General features: G+C 39.7%; 1 protein-coding gene and 1 long non-coding RNA gene across 2 annotated transcripts in view; one reads left to right on the forward strand and one right to left on the reverse strand.

Annotated features, from left to right (window-relative positions):
• Positions 1 to 521: 521 nt before the first annotated feature.
• The window catches only part of BANK1 (B cell scaffold protein with ankyrin repeats 1), a 132,881-nt gene continuing 112,114 nt past the window's right edge, over positions 522 to 21,288 (reverse strand). The window contains exons 12-15 of the mRNA XM_082760385.1: positions 12,696 to 12,764; positions 10,675 to 10,859; positions 4,063 to 4,112; positions 522 to 1,176 (exon numbers count right to left, since the gene is read on the reverse strand). Of these exons, the coding sequence (XP_082616511.1) occupies positions 4,068 to 4,112; positions 10,675 to 10,859; positions 12,696 to 12,764 (299 nt within the window). The 3' untranslated portion in view covers positions 522 to 1,176; positions 4,063 to 4,067. The remainder of the gene's footprint in view (positions 1,177 to 4,062; positions 4,113 to 10,674; positions 10,860 to 12,695; positions 12,765 to 21,288) is intronic.
• On the forward strand, positions 3,051 to 5,199 carry LOC309878158. The gene is made up of 3 exons (XR_014317493.1): positions 3,051 to 3,082; positions 4,210 to 4,310; positions 5,183 to 5,199. It is a non-coding gene; the product is annotated as an uncharacterized lncRNA (long non-coding RNA).

A 21,288-nucleotide genomic window follows, 5' to 3' on the forward strand; every position in this document is an offset into this window, starting at 1 on the left:
GTTTCTGATTATAAAGGAGTTTTCAGTTTTTCCTAACTGAAGTCTAAGTGCAAGCATCTCTTAGTACACGTGAAGCAGAGATTCAGAGTACTGAGAGCTTGAGGGGAGGCTCGCTATGACCAGCTCAGGTTCCTAAAGATGTTAGTGAACAACACACTACTAATGGACTAGCAGACTATGATCTCTGTGGGGCTTCTTTGGACAACATTATGCTTACCTGTATTTTAAGACTATTTTCACAAAGCTCAGATAATGAAGGGGGAAGATGTCTCATTAAGCTACTACTTACCTGAAATTTAAAGTGTTCTTTTACCCTCTGCAAGGTGCATATGTGATCTTTTTCTCCTTTTTTGGGTATAAGCAAGCCTTTTTACATCCTCCTTGTATCATCACATGTTCACTTAAATGTTGGAATATAGCACTGTGTGAACGCAGGCTATTATACCCATTAATTGTAGTTTATTCCTTTATTTATAATGTGTAAATGCAATAGGGAGTTTTTTTTTTGTTTTGTTCTGAGTATCATTTATCTTAGGCAACTTATTAAACAAAGCACAGTTTTCTTTAAACATGCTTCTTGTAATCACTTTAATGCGTTAGTATATAATTAGTACTGATTTACATTTTTAATTTATACAGTTTGACTTTAGAAATTAGCTTCATTTTGAACATAATTATTTAAACTCACGATGGAGTACAATTATTATTATTATGAAAGACAAATTTATATACAAAGTTTATACAGAAATGTATTAATGAAAAGTAAAAACTAAATTTTGTGTTTTATAACTTCATGATCTTTGTAACTTTTCATATTCTTCCTCTTTTGTGCATAAAAATCTCCTTTTAAACAACTCTTGAACATTATTGAAAAACTGAAATGAGTTTATAAACAATTAACCAAAGCACACAATATCTTAATATATATCTTCAGCTGTCAATCTGGAGAGAAAAATCAGCAAAGAAAGGGTGTTGAATTAGTGGTGACTTCACAAGGAGTCTTACTAATTTGCTCTTGTGATACTGGATTTCTTCCAGAGTTGGCCCAGGTGTGTGATGCCAAGACACTGGAAATGTGATGGGCGCAGCATAACTTGCTGGAGGCTGAGCTTCTCTGGGGTGCACACCACTTGGAGACGTGGGGATTGCCAAACAGAGGAAAGCTGGAGATTTGCACTGTAAGAAACAATAAGAAATGTTACTGAATGGGCTGTTTGTGGTGTTTTAGACAGATCAAACACAGTATTTGTCAAAATGAGCATGAGGGACTTGCAACAAGTCTCCTTCTTTAGATCCACCTACTGAGTATCAGCTCCAGTATTCTCTGTCCTTGAACAAGAAACTACGGTGATCTGTGGAGAGGGGCAATCAACGTAGCTCAGAAGTTCTGAGCTGGAGTTGTTTGCAGAATTATGATATTACCAATAGAAATGTAGTATTTTCATGTTTTAGCTCCTTTTTTTTCCTTTTTTTTTCTTTTTTTTTTAAATAATCAAACACAAAAATTTCCGCACAACCTCTCATAAGGAAATCCAGCACTATGAAGTTGTTTGTACTGGATTGTCACCAGACTCTTTTTTAAAAAAAAATTCTTTATCTGTTCAGGAAATGTCCAGTTCTCCTAAGTGCTGTACACAGATTGACAAAGCAATGAAATACAAAGAATACTGGAGTGTTAGGTTTCTACTAAAACCATGAATTTCAAACATGCAGTTTCTCAGAGAATTTTAGACTTTCACCTTAAATGCATATTTTTGGTGTATGCAAATGAACATTTCCTGTCAAACCTTGTTATTTTTCTATTAATATGATATCTCTGTAAGTGGTTTAAAAGAGGGAGGGTAAAAAATAACCCCCAAACTACCAAGCTTTTTATATCTTGCCAGGGCTATTCTGCTGCTTTACAGTTATGGCACAGGTGCCTCTATAAGGCTTTGCTTTTCAAAACTATCTTTAATGCTATTGTATTGCAACTCCTTTGAACCAATTTGGAGACAAAAACAAACCAGCAAGAAAGCCATAGAGAGGCCATATTTTGCAGAAGAGGAGATCCTCTGAATTTGGCATGGATAATTCACAAGCAATTTATAGAATGTGCTGGATGAATTGTGTTTTGCAAGTTCTCCCACATCTAATTCACCTTCTCTCTCCCACATGATGATTTTCTAAAAGCGACAGAGATCACCTATTCTAACCCCAGGGGTAGTTCCCACTCCCCCCTTGAATGATTCATCTCACTTTAGCAATCTGCAATTTATAAGCACCTCTGCTATTACTAAGTTTTTCATCAAAACAGTTCTTTCCAGCTTTAGGGCTGTTAGCCTTCGGAGCTTTTTTAGCTATTTGGCGTAGGTGACTTCAGCCCCACTCAAGGAAAGAGCAGTTAGGAAATCCCATGTAGGATTCAAGAGCAGAGCTGCCTCTTGAAAAGGGAGGGAGTAGGTTAATTTTTCATTTTCAGATCATGCCATAGAACTATCTTTTTTTTCAGTTTTGTAAGGATTTTGGAGAGGCCTGAACAGATTTAGAAGATAAGCAGCAGGAATGGAGGTACCTGTTTTATGGTGCAGGCACTGTACTCCAGTGAGCAGAAGAGCATCAGGCTCCAGTGATGAGACATGGGAATACAGTTCTCATAGGGACAAGTTGCCCTCCCCTCTTACATAAAAGAAGGGCAGCAGCAAAGACCTCACTGAAGGTTATCTGTTTTCAGTGCCGCAAAAATAATGCTGCACCAGTATAATGTGCTGTTCTGCAGACTTGGAAAAGCCAGAGAAGCAAATTGAATCAAAATAACTTAGCTAACAAAACCTTTATTATTTTTGCCTTCAGGGATAAGTTGTATCATTTTGTTGTTGTGAACAAATCCTATTTAGTTCCTTTTATAACTCTAATATTGAAAAATTCAAAATACTACTCACTGCTACAATTTCCATTTTTAAAGTTTCAGTATCCCTATCAGGGCCTAAACTCATCTAAAGGAAAGGAAGCTGAAGAAGAAATATAACTGACTTTGGGAGCTACTCAGTCCAGACTATTCTTGGAGAGATCAACAAACCGAAGAAATTCAGTGCTTATTCAGGTACTATTCAAAATATCATAAATTTGGTAAAGATCTCAAGGACAAGAATTGCGCATACACTGACAGGATGCAGACATCCTTGTTCTTGGCCTTACACTTTTAATGGCAATCATCCTTCTATGCAAAAGAAAGTTTGTGTGCTCCCTTCATTTTTACAGGGAAATTTTCCAGGTGATTATTTCACTATAGCCAGTGCTCAGAATGAATGCAAGGTAATTCACAAGGTCTGTAACCTCAGCTGGTGATCTAAGTTCAGTTCCTGGTAACCTGGTTCTCAGCACAGAGGCTGAAAACAGAATTGATTAAAATATACAAACAATAAACAAGCAAAAATAATAAATGCTGTAAAATATTTACTCTTACTTCGTAGCAGTAAGCCTAATGATGTATTTTCAATGAATGGCAGACAAGGTAGTTTTAAAACTGCTATGCGATTATATGTGGAAGGACACAGGTAGCAAATAGCAATGAAACTATTAGAGATCTCATTAGGTGCCTGCAAGCAAGACAGTCAAAATCACTAACAAATATCAGAAAATTCTGCTGTTCAGGGAGACTGTATCACCACCAGTAAGTTTTCAAGCACTTAAATGACCACTGTCTCTGGGTTAATCAGCGTTTTTGTACAGATCTAGGAAACTTCTTTGTATCTGTACAACTTTATTTAAATATTCAGTGTGTTTGATACTGCTAGTGTGTTCTGTATGCTCTAATATAGCCTTTATTTGTAAGCCTTTTAGTGGAGTGTCAAACTGCTTGCAAATTTACCCTGAGGTAACAAGAATAGGTTGAAGCCTGGCGAAAGTAAGTTCTAATATAAACCAGAGTGTCTGTTGGTTATGTTTATCTTGTGAAATCAGACCTCTGACTGAGATGCTCTTCCACTCTATTATGTGAATGCACTCTGACGAAAAGTACTTCCACAAGCATTAGTTTCCATGACGAATAATGTCTGTGTGTGTTTGTATACATGCTCTTACCTCTGTTAATTAGGCATCTGTTCCTTGTCTGTTGGGGTCCTTGTCGGACACTAAAAAGAAAGAGATGCAATTAATGAATAGTCATGTATATATCAGTGATAAATTAGGCCAGTACAGAATGTCTTTAAAGTTGAATAATTCTCAAAGCACATACCTAGGGTGAGTCGCCTGTTATGTGTTTTCCTTCAAATGTGAATACAGCACACATCCCCGGGAGCAGAGGAGTAATAGAGCAGCCACAAAAATAGGTGAGTGTTATGTGGGAGAATGACATGAGGTGGGCTTTGTACTTTTAACAGCACGACTGGCCTCTTTTGGTGGTGTAAAGATGTGCATTTGTGATGGTGAAGTATATTAGCAAGGCCTGAGGAGTAAGTACACAGAATATCCAGTTGTCTTTCTGAATTCCTTAGCTAACGGTTTGACTGTGGGCTTTGGCTTGTGAAGACCTGATTTGGTGACAAATGGGCCGGAAATTGATTTTTTTTTTTAAACTGTGAGCATCATATGAAGCTAAAAATACTTAAGAAACTGGAAATAAACCAGGTGAAAGATGTCGCTTCACAAGTCCAATGGGCAGCATCATAAACTGACAACAAATACATATTTACAAGACTGGCAGCCCTGTTGAAGTCATGAAAGAAAAAAAAATATTTTTTATGACTTCCACACACTCCAGTGCCATGTTACAAAAGTTAATATATGCTTGAGGATGCTGAGTTATTTTGACTTGGCTAACAGTTCAGTAAGGAAGTTTGAGTTCCCATGGCTCCAGATGTCAAAATCAGGGTCTGTCATTGCTCATCTTCCTATTGGCCACCAGGCTGCAGATTAAGTGCTGCTTCGGGGAAATGTCTCCTTAGATGCCACCTGCAAGCTGGAGCGGTGTCAACTGATGAATAAGCACTCTGCGAGCAACTTGGACTAAAAGCAAGGTGCTGATGAGGGGTTGAGGAATGAAGCCAGACGTTGGGGGATAGTGAAGCTAATCAATAAACTGACAGTTTGTGAAAGCTACATAGTGCTCCTCTGGGTGGTTTTTGGATGAGGCTGAGGAAGAGATTTGGTCTTTGGCAGCTGGTTGAGCAAACTTAATTAAACTTTACCGTCTGCTTTACAGTCATAGGCGTCTACAAACGTGGATATCAGAATCTGTAAGAAGAAGTTCTGTTGGAGGTTGCTTTTATGGCAGGGAATGGCCTTACAGGAGCGGGTCTGTACTGAGCAGTCCACAGCAGCAGGCAGTGAAGTTGTTCTTCTGGATACGAAGGTTACTCTCAGTGACACACAGACACCAGTAATGACCAAGCATGTAAGTACCTACTGATAAACAGCTAACAGCTCAGCTATGAAATAAATTGGTTTCACTTCTGTTCCCTGTGAAAAACTCATTGGGAAAAGCTCCTTGCCTTCCACAGCAGCCCAGCTACCCTGCCAGTCTTGACAAGGATCCCAAGACTGGAACAGTTGCAGAGTCTAAATGGCCTGTTTGTCCCACAGGTGTATTTGTCACTGGAGGACTATGCCTCTGACATGCCTCCCAAGGCCTGCCTTTATTTAAAACTATTAAATTACTGACTATTTTTTTTTTCTTAAAGGCTGAGCTTAATATTTGCATAAGGTAGTATTAGTTTTCTGAAGTCCATCTGAGTTATCATTTGTCTTTGTGGCCTTTGCCTTGCTCATTACCCAGCAGTGAAGCAGTTCTTGCTGCTGTGCTGAGTGGAGAGCAGCTTATCAGTTATTCCCCGTTTTGATGGGGAATCTTATACAACACAAATCAGTATCCCTAAAACAAGACCTAGTTCCAGGTTCCACAGAGATCAGCTATGAGGGGATAACTACATGTATGTACAGGCAATTCAAAGCATCTTATGTAGTTTCTGCAATTTTGTACTTATTTTTAGATGCTGGATGACTAAATCTGTGGGATGTGGCACATAAGGAGCCATAATGTAACTGCACTAGAAGGCAGATTTTTAAATCTCATTTTCAGAAACAGCTAAGTGAGATTCGTACAGGTAACTCAAATGTCTAAAAGACTCAGGTAGGCACAGTGTAGGTTTTTTAAAAATACGTGTGTTACGAATATGGACACAGCACGCATGTAAAAGCTACACTCCTTTAGGACTTTAAAGGAAACTTGTCTCATCATCCTCATGTTGATGTTATTTAAGCTGCTGCCATTTGTTCTGCTCAGGGACAAGCACAAGCCCATGCAACTAGAGTTTTGCTTTATGCTTATGGGCAAGGAATCGGTTACCACGGAGCACGCTGAAGTCTAACCATGTTTGGACGCTCGTCCTGCCCTTGTGGGACCCTACAGCAGCAGGATGCAGCCACCATGCTGTGAGAGCCTTTTGGCTGTCTTGGTTCGGTAACCTGCCTGCCACAGGAGACCTATGAGGACTTCAAATGCTGAGACATAGATCATCAGTTCAGCTGTTTCCGTCCCGTTATCCTCTCTCGTCTTTCTTGTCTCACGGTATTTCACGGTTGGAAAAGTGGCTTTCCAAGTCATGTACATGCCTAACTTACAGATAAAATTTCCCATAGGCAGTAGATTACTTCTAGTTCAGCACTACAACGGTTTCAGGGAAGGTGCCAAGAGAAACCTTACATGCCTGAAAAAAACGTAAGTTGTTCACATTTGAAAATGGAGCTTTGGTCCCCAAATCATTTATGTACTGCAATGAAATTTTACTAAAGATTTGTTGTTGCTGTTCTGTTGGCTGGCTTACATCTATTCTTGGCAAAAGAAAAAGGTAAGGTATTATCAATGCCTATAGATTAGACCATGTATTTATTACATAGTAGTGAGACAAATTATTGCCTGTCTGTACTTTTCCACAAATGAACATTCTATATGCTTAGTCCTTATATAGTTGTTCTTAAAATAGTCATTGTTGCCTTTTTTTTGGGTAGATATTTCACTCCAAGAGTGACAGAATTTCCTTTTGCTTTGCAGTCTTCTTGTATGTGTGTGCTAGGCAGTCCTATATTAAAACTGTTGCAAAATGAGATATAGACTTCAGGATAGTAGCAAATGTTATAATGGAAGACTGAAATGACTGCTCCTCTCATTAATAGCTTTCATTACAGTGGAAGCAAGATCAAGCTTAACAAGAAACTAAAAATTAAGTTCCTTACTTATAGCAGAAATTTTCTTCTCTCATTAAAATAAAACTCAAATTCCTTTTTTAACAGGATTCTGATAGGATCTGTTTAAATGCTAAATCAAGTCTTCAAAACAGCCTAGGAAAATGGATCTCCAAATCCTGATTTCAAACATGGAGCTCAGAGATAGTCCCATGTTTTTAAAGGTACAGCTCGGGAGTCTGTATACAGAGGTAAGAACTAGGATTTGTTAAACAAATCTGAACTGCTAGCATTCATGCATACAGTTCCATTAAATGGCATGTGGTACAAAAAGTCTCTGCAATGAATGCTTTCAGGTCTGCTTTCCTTACGAATTATTGAAGAGAAAAGAATGCAGTTGTTATTTTTGTTTCAGGCAATTTATTTCTGTCTGGACTTAGGTATTGCTTTTCTGAGATCTTTCTTTACTCTTGTCATTAATATCCCTCCAGCTGTAGAGTTCCATCTGTTAACAGTTCTTAGGTTCAAGAATTTAAATCTTTGATAATATGTGTACTGTTGGACAGGAGAGGGGCCTACATAATTATTCTTCCTATTGTATTTCTGCTTTATATTATATTTCTGCTTTATATTCATCACAGGAAATAAAACAGCATAACAGAGGGCAGGGAGGTTAGGATCAGAAGGGAACATAGTGATCATTATCTGAGTTACTGGATAATACAAGCATTATTGTTACAGAAAAATTTAAATTCTGGTGTTGATACTACATTTCTGCTGGTATGATTCACTAACTAACTGGATTCTGGAGAGAGAGGACAGCACCAGCAACAGGATTGATGTGGCCTTAAAATAAAACCCTACGGCCACATGGTTTCCCACAATCGCCCTCGTGTCATGGCAAACTTTGCTCTGCCTACAGAAAACAGCTTTTAGGAACAAATGTGGCAATCCCAGGTCCTGAGGCTCTGAGCACCTTGTGACGGCGATGCTGGGCCCCCTACAGACCACGGAGGACTTGGATTAAAGCTGAAATAAACAGTCTGAACTGCAACTCTGCCTCTGGGCCAGCAAGAGTTTCCCTTAATTACAGTATCTTAACTATCAAGTCTATGTAAACACAACACTGCCTAATAGAATAATGAAAGCAGTACTGTGGATTAGTTTTTGCTCTTGCAGTAAGGAAATAAATAACATATTCAGCTGGTTATTTACATAGAAAGGTTGTACTAAGTCCAGTGTAAAAAAAGAAACACTACATTTCCCCTCCAAGAACTTGCACATATTAAAGTTTATAGAATTCAAAAGCCTAAAGCCAATAGCATCTAATATTTCAAAATAATAAGAGAAAATCACTTGCAGGAAATACAGGTGATTTATACTGTGCCTCACAAAGGGGAGAAAAAAACATCTTAAATGACCAATGGCATAGCTTTTACTAATGAGTCACAATTGTGAACTGCTGTAGCAATAGAAAGCTCATCAAGAATGTGCAAGTGCAAATTGATAGCTGATTTACAAATAAAATATTGAAGTCATCATGTAAATTGTCATAAAGAAATCATCTACTCTAATATGACAAAGCAGTAGGAAACAGCAACTACAGAAAAGCTTGTTAAATTTTCTGCCCCATTAACTCTCACTGAGCTCATCTTTGGGATGAAATCTTGACCCTGCTGAAGGACCGATTACATTAAAATAACTTAAATGTGGAAAGATGAAGGATATGCTCATTACAAATCCCATGCCAAAGTCTGCCTATGCTTTGGATCAGATCTCTGCAGCGTACTTATTAACAACTCAAGTCTTTGGTGTTTTGAAAGCCAAAAGAAAGTATAACTTAACGTGCAAGTTTTCCTTTCCTAGTCTGTTTCCAATACTGGCATCTCTAAGGTGGCGCACTGCTTCCTTTAAGTGAAAAACAAACAGCAGAAATCAATAACAGAAGTTTGCTGTAGAAATAATGAATAACTATAAAAAGCTGGGCTCTAACATTCTGAACACCAAACTTCTCTCTCCAGAAAAATCATTTTAAAAGGCAGAAAAATATCTACTATGTGCTAGAAGTAGATGTTAATTTTAGCATTTATTCCCAAGAGTCTTGTGGAGTTTTTTTTTTCCCTATCAGTGAGTTGTATTGATTCTGGGGTTAGATTACAGAGGCTTGGGTTTTTATCTTTTGCTTTGGACAAGTGATTTTTTTTCCCTCAAAATCCCAGTGAAGACCAGACAACTACAGTGCTAGCATGAAGTAAATTCATTATGTTCACACCGGGGTAACGGTGAAAGAGTTTTCTGTGGTACCAAACAAACCAGAAGTCAGACATGCAACCGAGGGTATAAACCACCCTTTTTCCCTTAAGCACTGAAACCAAGCCAAGTACATCTTCCCTTCAAATACAGGCATCTACAGATTAAAAAAAATAATTAAATAAATCTTTGCGTAGATCAGACCTACCCAAGTAACCCCCTGGACTGACAGCGCAGTGCCGCAGGTAGACCCAGAAGGGGCCACCCCTGTGCCCTTGCACTGCCGCCATACAGCTCGTGGTGTGCTGCTGGTGCACTGCGCTCCTAAGCTGTTCCAGGTCCCTGCACTTCTGCTATTAAGCGTTCCACTGCACTGACAAAGCTCGTATGATTTCTTCAGTAAATGCAAACAAAAAGGGCATTTAATCTCTCCTTGTGAGCAGCGTCCGATAGCTCTCCCACTCCACTGAGCAGCAGACTGGCTTTGGTTTTTCTCTTTCTACTAATGTACTTAAAAGACAAGAAGAAAATATTTTTGTTAATGCATGGCCTCATATAAAATGAGGGCACAACCTCTTCTTCCAGCTGTCTTGTTAGAAGTAATTAACAAAGCTCCTCACTGTGCCTTTCTCCTTAAGCATACCGTCTAGCTTTGATGCAATTCTCTCAGTGACTCACTGTGTGGGCTTTTGTAAATCTTGTTTTTGTGCACCTTCATTTACTCCATACATTGAATATAAAGGAGCTGAAGAGCGTTTCTGAGAACTGTGAATTTCAGCAGGTAGATTCAACACTTTCAGACAGGCATAAAGCGTGCTGGAGTTAATATATATTAGCAATGTATGTTTGAAGTAGTTACGTTTCTTAGCTGACACTATTCAATAGCACATTTGTTTTGTTCAGCTACAGAAAGTTGGTGGTTTCATAAAAGATGCATAGGCCTACGCATCACTTAACAGCATAAAATAAAAGTCTTAGGAGAACAGATTTAACTCGGGATTTTAACCAAATGCAGCAGCACCTACATTTAGGCAAAATAATGCCAGGAAGCCTCTCGAATAATCAAGTAATAGAGGGAACAGCTATCTCTAAGATTCAGAACCATAAGCAACAAGAGCCTTGGGAATTGATGGGCATGTCACTCATAACACCAGAAATCACAACCCCCGTTTTTGACCTCACACATAGGAGCCAAAATTCCTAAGATTGTTTTCCAAACTGATCAAGATTCCCATCAAAAAACCTAAACGTTCAGATTCATACCTGTAGAGCGGACTGTGGTCTCTGGTTTTCTTTCTGCCACCGTTTAAATTTGTCAAGGGCTTCATCCACAGAAATTGCCCCCTTTTTCACTTGTTTCTGCAAATGGATAAGTTCTTCCTGTTCAGCAGGGATGCTGTGCTTCACAGTGGTATAAGCTACTGTCTCGCTGGGGCGTCTGTGTGCTGCTACAAAATGTAAAAAGATAAATATTAGTAACTCATTTCATTCCTTTCTATTCTTTCTTATCTGATATCAATTAAAACCACACCATCTATAGGGTGGTTTTCCCTGCCCCTTTCTCTTTCTCCCTCTTTTTTTTTTTTTTTTTTTTCTGGCAATGAGAGAAATACAATGAATCAATGAGGTATCTACCATTAGCCTTTGGCAGCAGAGTAGCATCTTTAACATTTCATTTCTTACTATTGCCCAGATCCACAGATCCATTAACGTCAAGTCATACAAGAATTTCCTTCCAGTGCTAAAGCTATAGCCCAGACACTTTAAAAGAAATCATTGCCATGTTAAGACACAACATTTCCACAATGCCCCCCACTCCTTCCCCAACTTCAAACATCACATTTCTCAAATGCTGGGGTTGAAATTTGGTCAGAAATCATCATGAAATTTCACATGATTTTTTTTTTTTCTTCCCAAATATAATTACTAGATACACTGCAGTGACAAGAAGCTGTTCCAACCTAGTCCTCCTACAGATTACAATGCAGGTGCACAACTGAAGGGAAACGTCAGGGAGAGGTACGTTATCAGATGCACAGCTCGCTCTAGGGAGGTGTAGCACCATGTGTATCTCCAGGAGATGGATACAAAATGGCTGGGACAGCACACATCTCCATATGGGGATGTTGCAAAGGTAACAAAGCACTTGTTTCAAACTGCACGGAGAGTGCAGCCAGGCTGCGAGTTCAAACCACAGTTATTAATTGGGTCAGTTTTTCTGCTGTGTTATGCACCGGTATTTTTAAGTGAAGAAGGACCAGGCAAAGAAAAATACATTAAGGAAAATAAAAATAAACAACAGCTACTCTGACTTCTCCTACTTCCTCCTTTTGATCACATACCATACTAAGACAAATTAGGTATGAGTCTCTATTTTTTTTCCATCTCTGCTAGTTGTTTCTGTATGACAGAGTGATAACCCCAATAACGTGCATCTGATACGATAATTTGGAGATCAGACCAGTTTAGGTAAAATTGCATTTTTCTTACCAACAAAATGATGGGAGTTGCTGGGGGGTTCCTCAGACCCATAACATTTATTCTGTTTTATGTGTATATATATAATTCTAGCTGAGGTATGCTACCTATACTCTGTTACTAAAAACTACAGGAATGCAGTAAGACCTAGAAGGTCCTGCACTCTTTTCCTCAGTGGCTTAGTGTTCACGGTAAGCGATGTCAGTAGCAAGGGAAACTCCAGTTCCCTTTTGCAGAACTTTATAGGCGGTTGCATGCTGCTCTTCATGCTTTAATCCTCATCAGCTACTTGTTAAAAGAAGAGGTAAGAAAAATGTTCACTCAGCCTTCATTCATTTTGTCTGTAACATTGTTAGTTATTTTAGGGAGCCATTAAAAGAATTTGGTAGCAACATTTTGATGTGCAACAACTAAATAACAACCAGGCTGCCACCAGTAATTCATTCTACATAGATCTTGGGGCACCCAGGAGAGAGCTTGTGCTCCACTCACTGCTGCCTTTCCATAGCTGGAATTAAGTGAGCGCAGCTGAGCCCTCCAGTCCTTCCTTTTCTTGCTTTTAATCACAATGGAGAAAGCAAACAGAACGGCATAAAGTAACTCTAGCTGTACAAATCTTTCCCAAAAGACTCTAACTTTTATTTTTCTTTATTTAATCTAATCTCTTCATGCTGCAGTAGCGTTAAGGATATAAATCACGTGCAGGAAAATAGATGCTAAATCAGTCAAAATCAAGTCACAGCAATTCTCTGCTAGCTCTACTGAAAAACATCAAGGTAGTTAAAGAGCTAAATTAAATTCTGTACCGTGCCTCCTGACGTTGCAGTACATCTTGTTGTAGTCACTGGGCATCTGAGTGGCCTTTTGCTGAAACACTACAAAGTTAAGAACATAAGGAAGTTAACCAAAACTGTTAATAGAAGACATCACACATTATGGAAGAAGGATGGAGGCTCATGAAAGCAGGCTGGAATAAATGTCTTATTCTAGCCTTGGAGTACTTCTCATCCCACTCGTCAGTCTAATGTTAATTACTTGAAAAATTGTTCTGTCGCACAGAATGGCAGGATTATTAATACTACAAGGCATCATGACAAGGAGCTTTGAAGAAAATAAAATTATTGCAGTAACATTACTTGTTTAGAAAAAAACAAAACAACACATAATCTCAGAGTTCTTCACGTGATATGGACACCTACTATAGTCTGTATCTTATTTAGGGGAAAAGCTAAGGCAGGAAAAACAATAGAACCAGGCAAGAATAACAACAGTGCTTAAGAATACACACGTGGTTCTCTTGCTCATACAGGCACCACGAACTGCAAGGCCTGCTTACCTGCTCCCTTACCCTTGCCCACCGCTCCACTGCTGTCAGGTGCCTCGAGTACAGACAGCTTGGATGTGCCCTGAAATCTGCTGCTGTCAAACTTTTGCTGGCAATGAAAGTAAAACCCAGACAGCTGGAAATGCTTCATTTGAGACTTAACTACTGTCATATATGCCTTGCCCTCTTAAGTCTCAGTTTTGATTTTAGCTAAAAAAAACAAAGAAACAACAACAACAACAAACTGATAATGTAGAGTAACGCCTTGCAGTGAAGTCATCTTACTGAGAAATGTGCCAGTTCAGTGCAGCAAGTATTTGTTTTGGGACCAAGGCATGGTACAACACAACTCTGCATGCACCCTGCCGTCCCGGCTGCTTGCCCATGCAGAGCAAGGAAACCCGGCGGAGCTCAGTTTGCTCCTTGCCTGCCTGCTCAGGCTGCCACGTACGAGTCTTCAGTTTGAAACTTGTGAAATAGAGGATTGAGGCCATTCAAACCCTGCGCTTGCTACGCAAAGAGGTGGGAAGGAACAATTCCTGAGAACGTTTTCTAAATGGCAGAATGAAGTCTTCAGGTCAACCCTGAGTAGGGAGTATGGGAGGTGATGATGAATGACAACAGCTGGGGACTTCACGTTCCTGAAAATGTTATCAGATGGGTTAAATGGATAGCATAAAAGAACGAGACAGGCAGCACAATCTGTTGATGTTATGGCCCTAGTTTCAGCCTAACACTGATAAATCTTAACATTTATAATACTCCTCTCTATAATTCCCAAAGAAATCTGCTAAATGTGGCCGCAGTGTCTTCTTCTACACTTGAAATAGCATCCTCTTGTAAGAGAGGAAATTAAAGTACACTGAGGTGGTGCCGGCAGCCTCAATTTGTCTGCATAAGGAAGAGGAGGGATACGCTCAACAATGTCCCTGATTGGGAAGTACTTTAATTGATAGGCTTTGAAATTTCTGCTGAGTTTTGCAGTGTCAGAGTAATCAGAAATGGAATTACTCTTCCAGTTGTTCAAAGTAAAATTGTTAAAGCCACTTTACGTGCTGCATCTTGCTGAAATGATTTTAGTTGGCAGCAAGTACTCAGTGTGGGTGAAGTAAATGAAAACAAATTATTCCTGTTTCTGGAATGCCTGGCGTATGCACACACTGCTGTACCACTGCCACAGGTTTAGGGAAGACTCTAGCAATTTACTCCTTCATTCCCACATTCTCTTCTGTCAGTTGTAAGCTGCTGGAATACAGTAAGTGGAATGAAAGAAATGGACAGTTTTGTACAGAGACGCATTCTGTTTTTATGGAAAGTAAGAGTGGCTATTCCTTCAGTGAAACAATATTAATGTAGCAGTTTTTTTAGGTGGCAGAAAGCCATAGTCCTTCAAATGAACAAGCAGATACATATATTTATATTTTAGAGCCTCTGCTATAGAAAATCTGATTAAAAAATCACAGTACTGCTATTATGCTTTTTTTCTTTAAAAAAAAAAAAAAAACAAAACAACAAACAAACAACTTAACAAGCGCCTTCGATAATATTTGTAAGGCTCCTTTTAAATTTTTCATCACCTTGTGACTGGACAAAATACCCGTACATGTTTATATGTCAAAACCTACCAGTTCACTGTCTCCCCCTTTAGTTGCTACAGGACACAGATGAAGTCCTTTGCATGACCTAAATACATTTTGATGTCTTAGGTAGTAAGAACACTTTTTAGGAATGTAACACAACCCCAATTTCTCCAGGAAAGCAAAATGAGTCAGGAACTGCTGCACTATTTTCCAGGAGGATATGAAACCAGAAAACAGCGTTCATTTTTTTAAATCTCAGTGAGACTGGTTACTGATGCTGATTCAGGCTGTCTGCACATGCAGGTAAATAACACTGTGAGGCTTGAAATGTGATTAATATTTTTATGGTTATCCCCACAAATAGAACGACTAGAAATATTTGAAATCTAAGCCTCTTGTGCATAATTCTAGCTCAAGAAAAGTGTTTTATAATGACACAACTGTACAAGAAACTATGATGAGTATAAAGCACCTAGAAAGAGAGAATGCCGATTTTTACAATAGCTGCAGGTAGACAAAAAGAACAGGAATTTGATTTTCAGAAGTAATTGATTCTAACACAGAGCTGTAACGATAAGAATTTATAGATGCACAATGACATTAAAAAAAGGCTTGGTGATAGGCCAGTCAGAAGTACGATAATTAAAAACACGGGCAATCAAAATGTGGAAGAAGTTACATTATGAGAGCAGGCAACTCCTATCAGTAAGAGGCACGGATATGGTTTCTAATTTAGATTTTACTTTGCCTGTCTGAACTATGACGGATGTTTCCCAATTAGCAGTGTTGCCTCTCAAACTCAAACAACAGTTTGGCACATTATACAAGCGATTCAAGTAAAGCCAGGCTGATGAACCAACCCCCTCTGGAAGAACACTGAACTTATCACTCCATCAGCCTAATCCTACTTCCTCAACACTGTCAGCAGAACAAATGCAAGGGAGAAGAGAGACAAGAAAACAACCAGTAACTATCACTAATTTGAATTCAGTTTGCTAGGGGAAATTCAAGATGCAGCTATTCATCAGCCTCATTCAGCTGCTGTTCCAAACTGAATTATCTATTGCCACGACTGTTTTGTTTAGGAAACATTCAAAATTAAAATCCAGGGGGAACAAAATCTTCATAGAAACACCAGGCAAATTAATTAATACACTAGGGTTGCACTTATTAACAGATCACAACTCAGTTGCAAATTACAGTGTGTTTGTAAAGCTTCCAGCTTGAGTAGGTTTTTGCTTCACTCATTTTAGAGTTGCCACGCAATTACCTGTCATGATCATGGGAAGAACGCAAAAAAGAGGTCACGATTGCTAGCTGGGGTATGTTGCTGGGAGAGACTCTACCTTTGCCCACTCCATTTTTTAAAACATTTTAACATTTAAACTGTGTGTGCATAGTACAAATAAAACTCACAGATTTGGTATAGGTTAGTTTGTAAATTGGATGCAGCACAGTGAGGGATGACAAATACATGGAGAATACCACGGAAGGAATATAATGGAACGATGCTTATTATTCATGAGATGAGAAGTATGCAGATGTTGGTTCACATCCTTTCAGATCTCACTTTTGTTTTGTCTGTTTTGTTTGCTAACACGGAGCATCGCTCAGCAAGAGCCCTAAAGATGCAACACTGAGATGATTAAGGAGCACTCCTAAAACGTACCCAAAATAGTTCACATATTTAAGATGAAAACAAAAACCTCTGGTGATTCATAGCATGAAATCAGCTAAGGCGATGCGATGCTAAGTAGTATGGCCTTGTGCATTTTTCCTAGACAGCAGCACGCCTGATGACCGGCCCTGTCAGCAACACGTGCTGTGGAGAAGGGCAGTGCGTTACCCGTGCCAGGCAGCTCTGATCCGTTCTAAACACATTGTCTGACATTGCGACGACACCTGTAAGAGCACACAGCAGTCACTGCACCAGAACACAGACTGAGGAAGGTCAACAACACTGGTGGGAACACCACACTGCCAGGCTGCTCCGTTATTTACAGGCCCAAGGCACGCTGCTGCCTGAGTTTTGCAGTTGCAGCGCCAGATCCGCTCATCGCAGCTCACACACAGGCTGTTTGCTGTCTACCACAGCCGCATAATTAGGAAGCCAAGACTGAGAAACCTAATTTCTCAGATCAAACGTAAAATGACTTTAAAAAGAATCACCGTGTAATGACAATGTAATGCAAGAAACAAACACGCTCACCAGCAATTTTCTTCCCAATTCACAGTCAGACTCTGAATCTGCTGAACACGAGCCCAAAGCTGCTGGAATCACACCTTGGTTGGGGAGGGACCTCAAGAGACTACGCAGAGGCAGCTGTTCCCCTACACTGAGGCAAGACAGCCAAAGTAATACTGGAACCCTTTTTACCAAAAGGGTAAAGAGTGAGTGAGAAGGCGGCGATGGTCAGAACTTGGTGTCAGTGTCCTTGCTGTCCCATACACAGGGAAGAGAACGCTCCCACTCTTGCTCTTCTCATCTTTTTAACTTAGTGGACTATGGAAGGTGGAAGGAGTCTAGCAATACACTCAAGAATACTTGCTCCACTACGTAAAACATGAATATATTTCTGCAGTCCCATTTGTCTTCAGCAAAAAGGGAAAGACTACCTGGTTTGACCAAAAACATGCTATTCAGAATGGGTCGCTTTTCAACCAGGCTGCATCCTAGAAATATTTTCTCTCCGTGTGCTTTATTCAGTACGTATTACAATCTACTGGAGTTAAGATACCAAAAATCTGACTGAATCACCATGACAGATGAAGCCCATATACTAGTTCCTAAACAGATCTTTAAAGTCTAAGGTGTTCTAAGCTAGCTGAACAGTGGTTCCTAGTATTTTTTTTTTTTCCATGGAAAAACACCCTTAATTTGGGGATACATAATGAAATTCATCTGCAGTGCAGTACTTTATCCTTACCATAGGAGAGTAGTAAAAAATCCCTCTGTGGGACATAAAGGTTTTGCAGTTTGCATGGGCTCTGAGGCTTCACTTTGGGAACCCCTGCTTCAGAGCATTTAAACCATCTGCATAATAAGAGCTTTAAATTCAGGATGTGATCGCTATAGTTCCCAGCAATCAGCCTGGTAACTTTCCAAGACACTAGCAATTCTGCAATGGATTTTTTTTTTCCCATTAAATTTGGGTTTACGTTGTTCCAATCTGCACATAAAATAGGCTGCCTCCTTAAAAATATCCACTGCCTGCTAATTCCTGTGTGCCCACTGATTTTGATAAGCCACGAGAACAGTATTCTCTTCTGGAACAGTAAATGGGAAACACTTTTTCCACATCTTCTAACCCAGTGAAGTCCCACAGACAGCTAACGTGGTAAAATGTTTCCCGTGCACAGAGGGGAAACGCACTGCTGCAGGGACTTGTGACAGGTCTGTAAAGGACCAAAGGCTGTAGCACACGACGTGTTCTTTCTGCTGCTGTAGGGCAGGTGTCCACGTTGTGGAGAACCCCTCTGCTACTGGTGGGCTCTGACAAGAGGTAAAAGAACAAGCCAGGGCAGCAATGTAACCCTCACACCACAGGGTACTCCTGGTGGGTGAGACTTCAGGAATGGTGTCCGGGTGTTGCAGATGCTCACACTTCTGTCCTGAGAACGTCCTGCGGACTTCGGTTTGCAGCACAGTCAGTGTGGTATCGATAGGGAGTATTTAAACTTCGCCGTAAACTGAAAGCACAACACCTTCATACATTTATTTAACAGCTGTTCTGGCAGAACAACACTGAAAAAAAAAACCACTGAAATAACCTACAAAGCAACCCTAAGCACTTAAGGAATGGAAAGTGGGCACGCGAAAAGTGTGCACCATCTGGACAGCGAGCTATTTGGCACCAGCATGCAGCTCCATCGCTTGATGAGCCTTTTCTACATAAAACAAAATTCTTGCAGTGGCCTAAACAACAAATGTACCCTCTGTTAAAGATGCAGTTTGTTGGGCAGTGTCCACTACAGTGATTTGCACATTCATTAAAATTTAAAACAGAATAAATGAAACCACCTCAAACTTATTAGAACACTTATGTTTTACATCTTTCAGCTCACTCAGAGCCTGATTCTTCCAGAAATATTCTTTAACAGAAGCTGTTTCTTACAGAAATGTTCTTTGGTTTAGAATTTAAAAGGTATTTAGTGAATGCACAGTGGGGAAGGATGCCTCTGGTTGAGTAACTCGAAGTTGCTCTATGGAATAGGGTTTCTCCCTCCAACAAAGCCCCAGTGTAACTCCAGACACGTCGCTTAACCCAGCAATCAGGCTCACAAGTCCCTGGTATCAGGATGCTATCACTGACGAATTTGAAGTTCTGACTACTCCTAGCAGCCACTGAAACAATGGGATTTCTGCTCTGAGGGAGTAACGTGCTATAGAATTGTTTTCATCTGAAGCATGGCATGCCATAGGTGCTTCATACTGGGCACCCAAGACCTCAGTGGACACAGAACAAATCAGAGGGCATACCACAAGGGGGTCTGAAGAACCACGCTGTCCCTAGGGCAGGCAGGAATCACATTTTAACCAAAAACGAGACTGAACAACACTGAAGAGTTTTGCGTCTTATGCCCACCCACTTTACACACTAGATGAAACAAAACAGCTGGGATAAATAGCAGCACACGGTTATATATTTAAGGATCGTATCATAATGTTTGCGGCAGGAAGAAAGAAGTACAACTGCAAAACTCCCTTAATTTCTAACTTTTTTTTTTCCTATGTTATCTATTAGAAAATATAATAATTTTATTTTTTCACTATTTTTTTTCATTATTTTCAGGACTTTGTGTCCTCAGAAATGCTCTTTTTTAACATAATATATGGAAAAAACTGAAACTATCATAAATTTATTTGAGGAATGGAAAACGTCTACATGCACTAACCAAAGTGGTTTTATTTTACACCCAATAAATTAAATGATAAAGCAATGGATATGAATGCATGCAGATTCTAAGGGCGGGCTAGAATTAAAATTTCTGTTTCTTACAGATGAAACAATCTTTTCTGATTATAAGAAATTCTAATACAATAAACCAGAAACTGGGATATTGCTAGACTGGGTGAATATTTTTTTAACCACTGTGGAGGATAAAAATCGCCAAGACAAGCAGCAAGAGAAATCTTTTGGCTGAATGTACATTACCCCTGTCTAAAATTTCACTACCTTGGGAATGCCTGCACGAAACAGGAGAGTGAGAAACCCCAGCCCTGGAACTAGCATGATGGCCGGGGAAGCAGAGGCCTGAGGTCAAAGTGAATCCTTCTTGAAGTGCTTCCACTTTTGCCATTTATGGTCTACGTAAATGAACTTGAGACAGAGACTGATGTCATAGAACAAGAGGGAAGTCATTTGTCTACCCCTACTCGCGTACACAAGCAAATCTTAAAACCTTGGGTTAGTATATAAGGTGTAAGAGAAGCACGGCCCCATCAAAGCATAGTTTCTTTCTTAGTGGGGCAGACAAAGCAGAAACACCAGTGCAATAAAAGTCAGTAAAAGCAATCTTCCAAATCATGCATCTGCACAGTAACAGCTTTGAGTCACTGGCACGTCCATGATGGAGGACTGCTCTAACAATCTAACATCTGAGGTGCTGCTCTAACAATCTCAGTAAAAGTAGCTATTTCAAGACTTTTGTAGTTGTGCCAGGCCCCATATCCACATCCCTTCTTGCCTTATTCTCTAACTACTGTAGTGACTCGTCCTTACACTTCCTGAGCACGCTGAAGAAACAGCAACCAAATGATGAAGACAATAGCCCACACATTCTGGCCCTCACCTGGAATTACACAGCCTGGAGCTAGCTAGGAAGAATAAAATAAAGCACTGTCTGAAAAAGGCATGGCAAAGGAGGTGCTTCTCTGTACGGTAGGAAGATCTGGGTCATAATAGTCCTGTTTTAATGCATGCACTGGATGGAGTAAATAATCTGGTGTAAGTAATCTGGAGCCTTCTCAACCTGTTTTTCTACCATTTTTTCTCATGCACATTCTTATACAATTGGCAGGTTCTTGTAGAAGAGACTGGAAATGCAGACAGTATGCACTTTGGAGCTTACAGCGAGAGATCCCTGCACCAAGCTCACAGCAATTCCTTTTGTTATTCTGAAATTTGGCTTCAATATGAATCAGTCTGAAAGATACCTGGAAGCTCTTCCAGCATTACATTTCCATGAATAAGCTCAATAAGGTCCACCAATTTTCAGAGAAATGGTGAAAGGATATAAGCCCTTCCCAGAGAGCAATTTCTAGCATCAGAGAAAGGAGATTAGAAAGAGGAGTCTTCACACAGGCATTTATCCCTACTGCTCTCATCAGGAAAACAGAATATGGCTGAAACCTCTCTCTAAGAATTAAGAAAAAACAGTTTGATAAAGAAACTGAAAGGAAAAGCTACTCAGCACATTCTGTATCATACCATTGAAATAAATGCATTCACAGCTAGCCCAGTGATTCTTCATCTTCCATCAGATTGTCATATT

Source organism: Aythya marila (genome assembly GCF_965140915.1).
Source record: "Aythya marila genome assembly, chromosome: 4".
NCBI classification, from domain to species: domain Eukaryota; kingdom Metazoa; phylum Chordata; class Aves; order Anseriformes; family Anatidae; genus Aythya; species Aythya marila.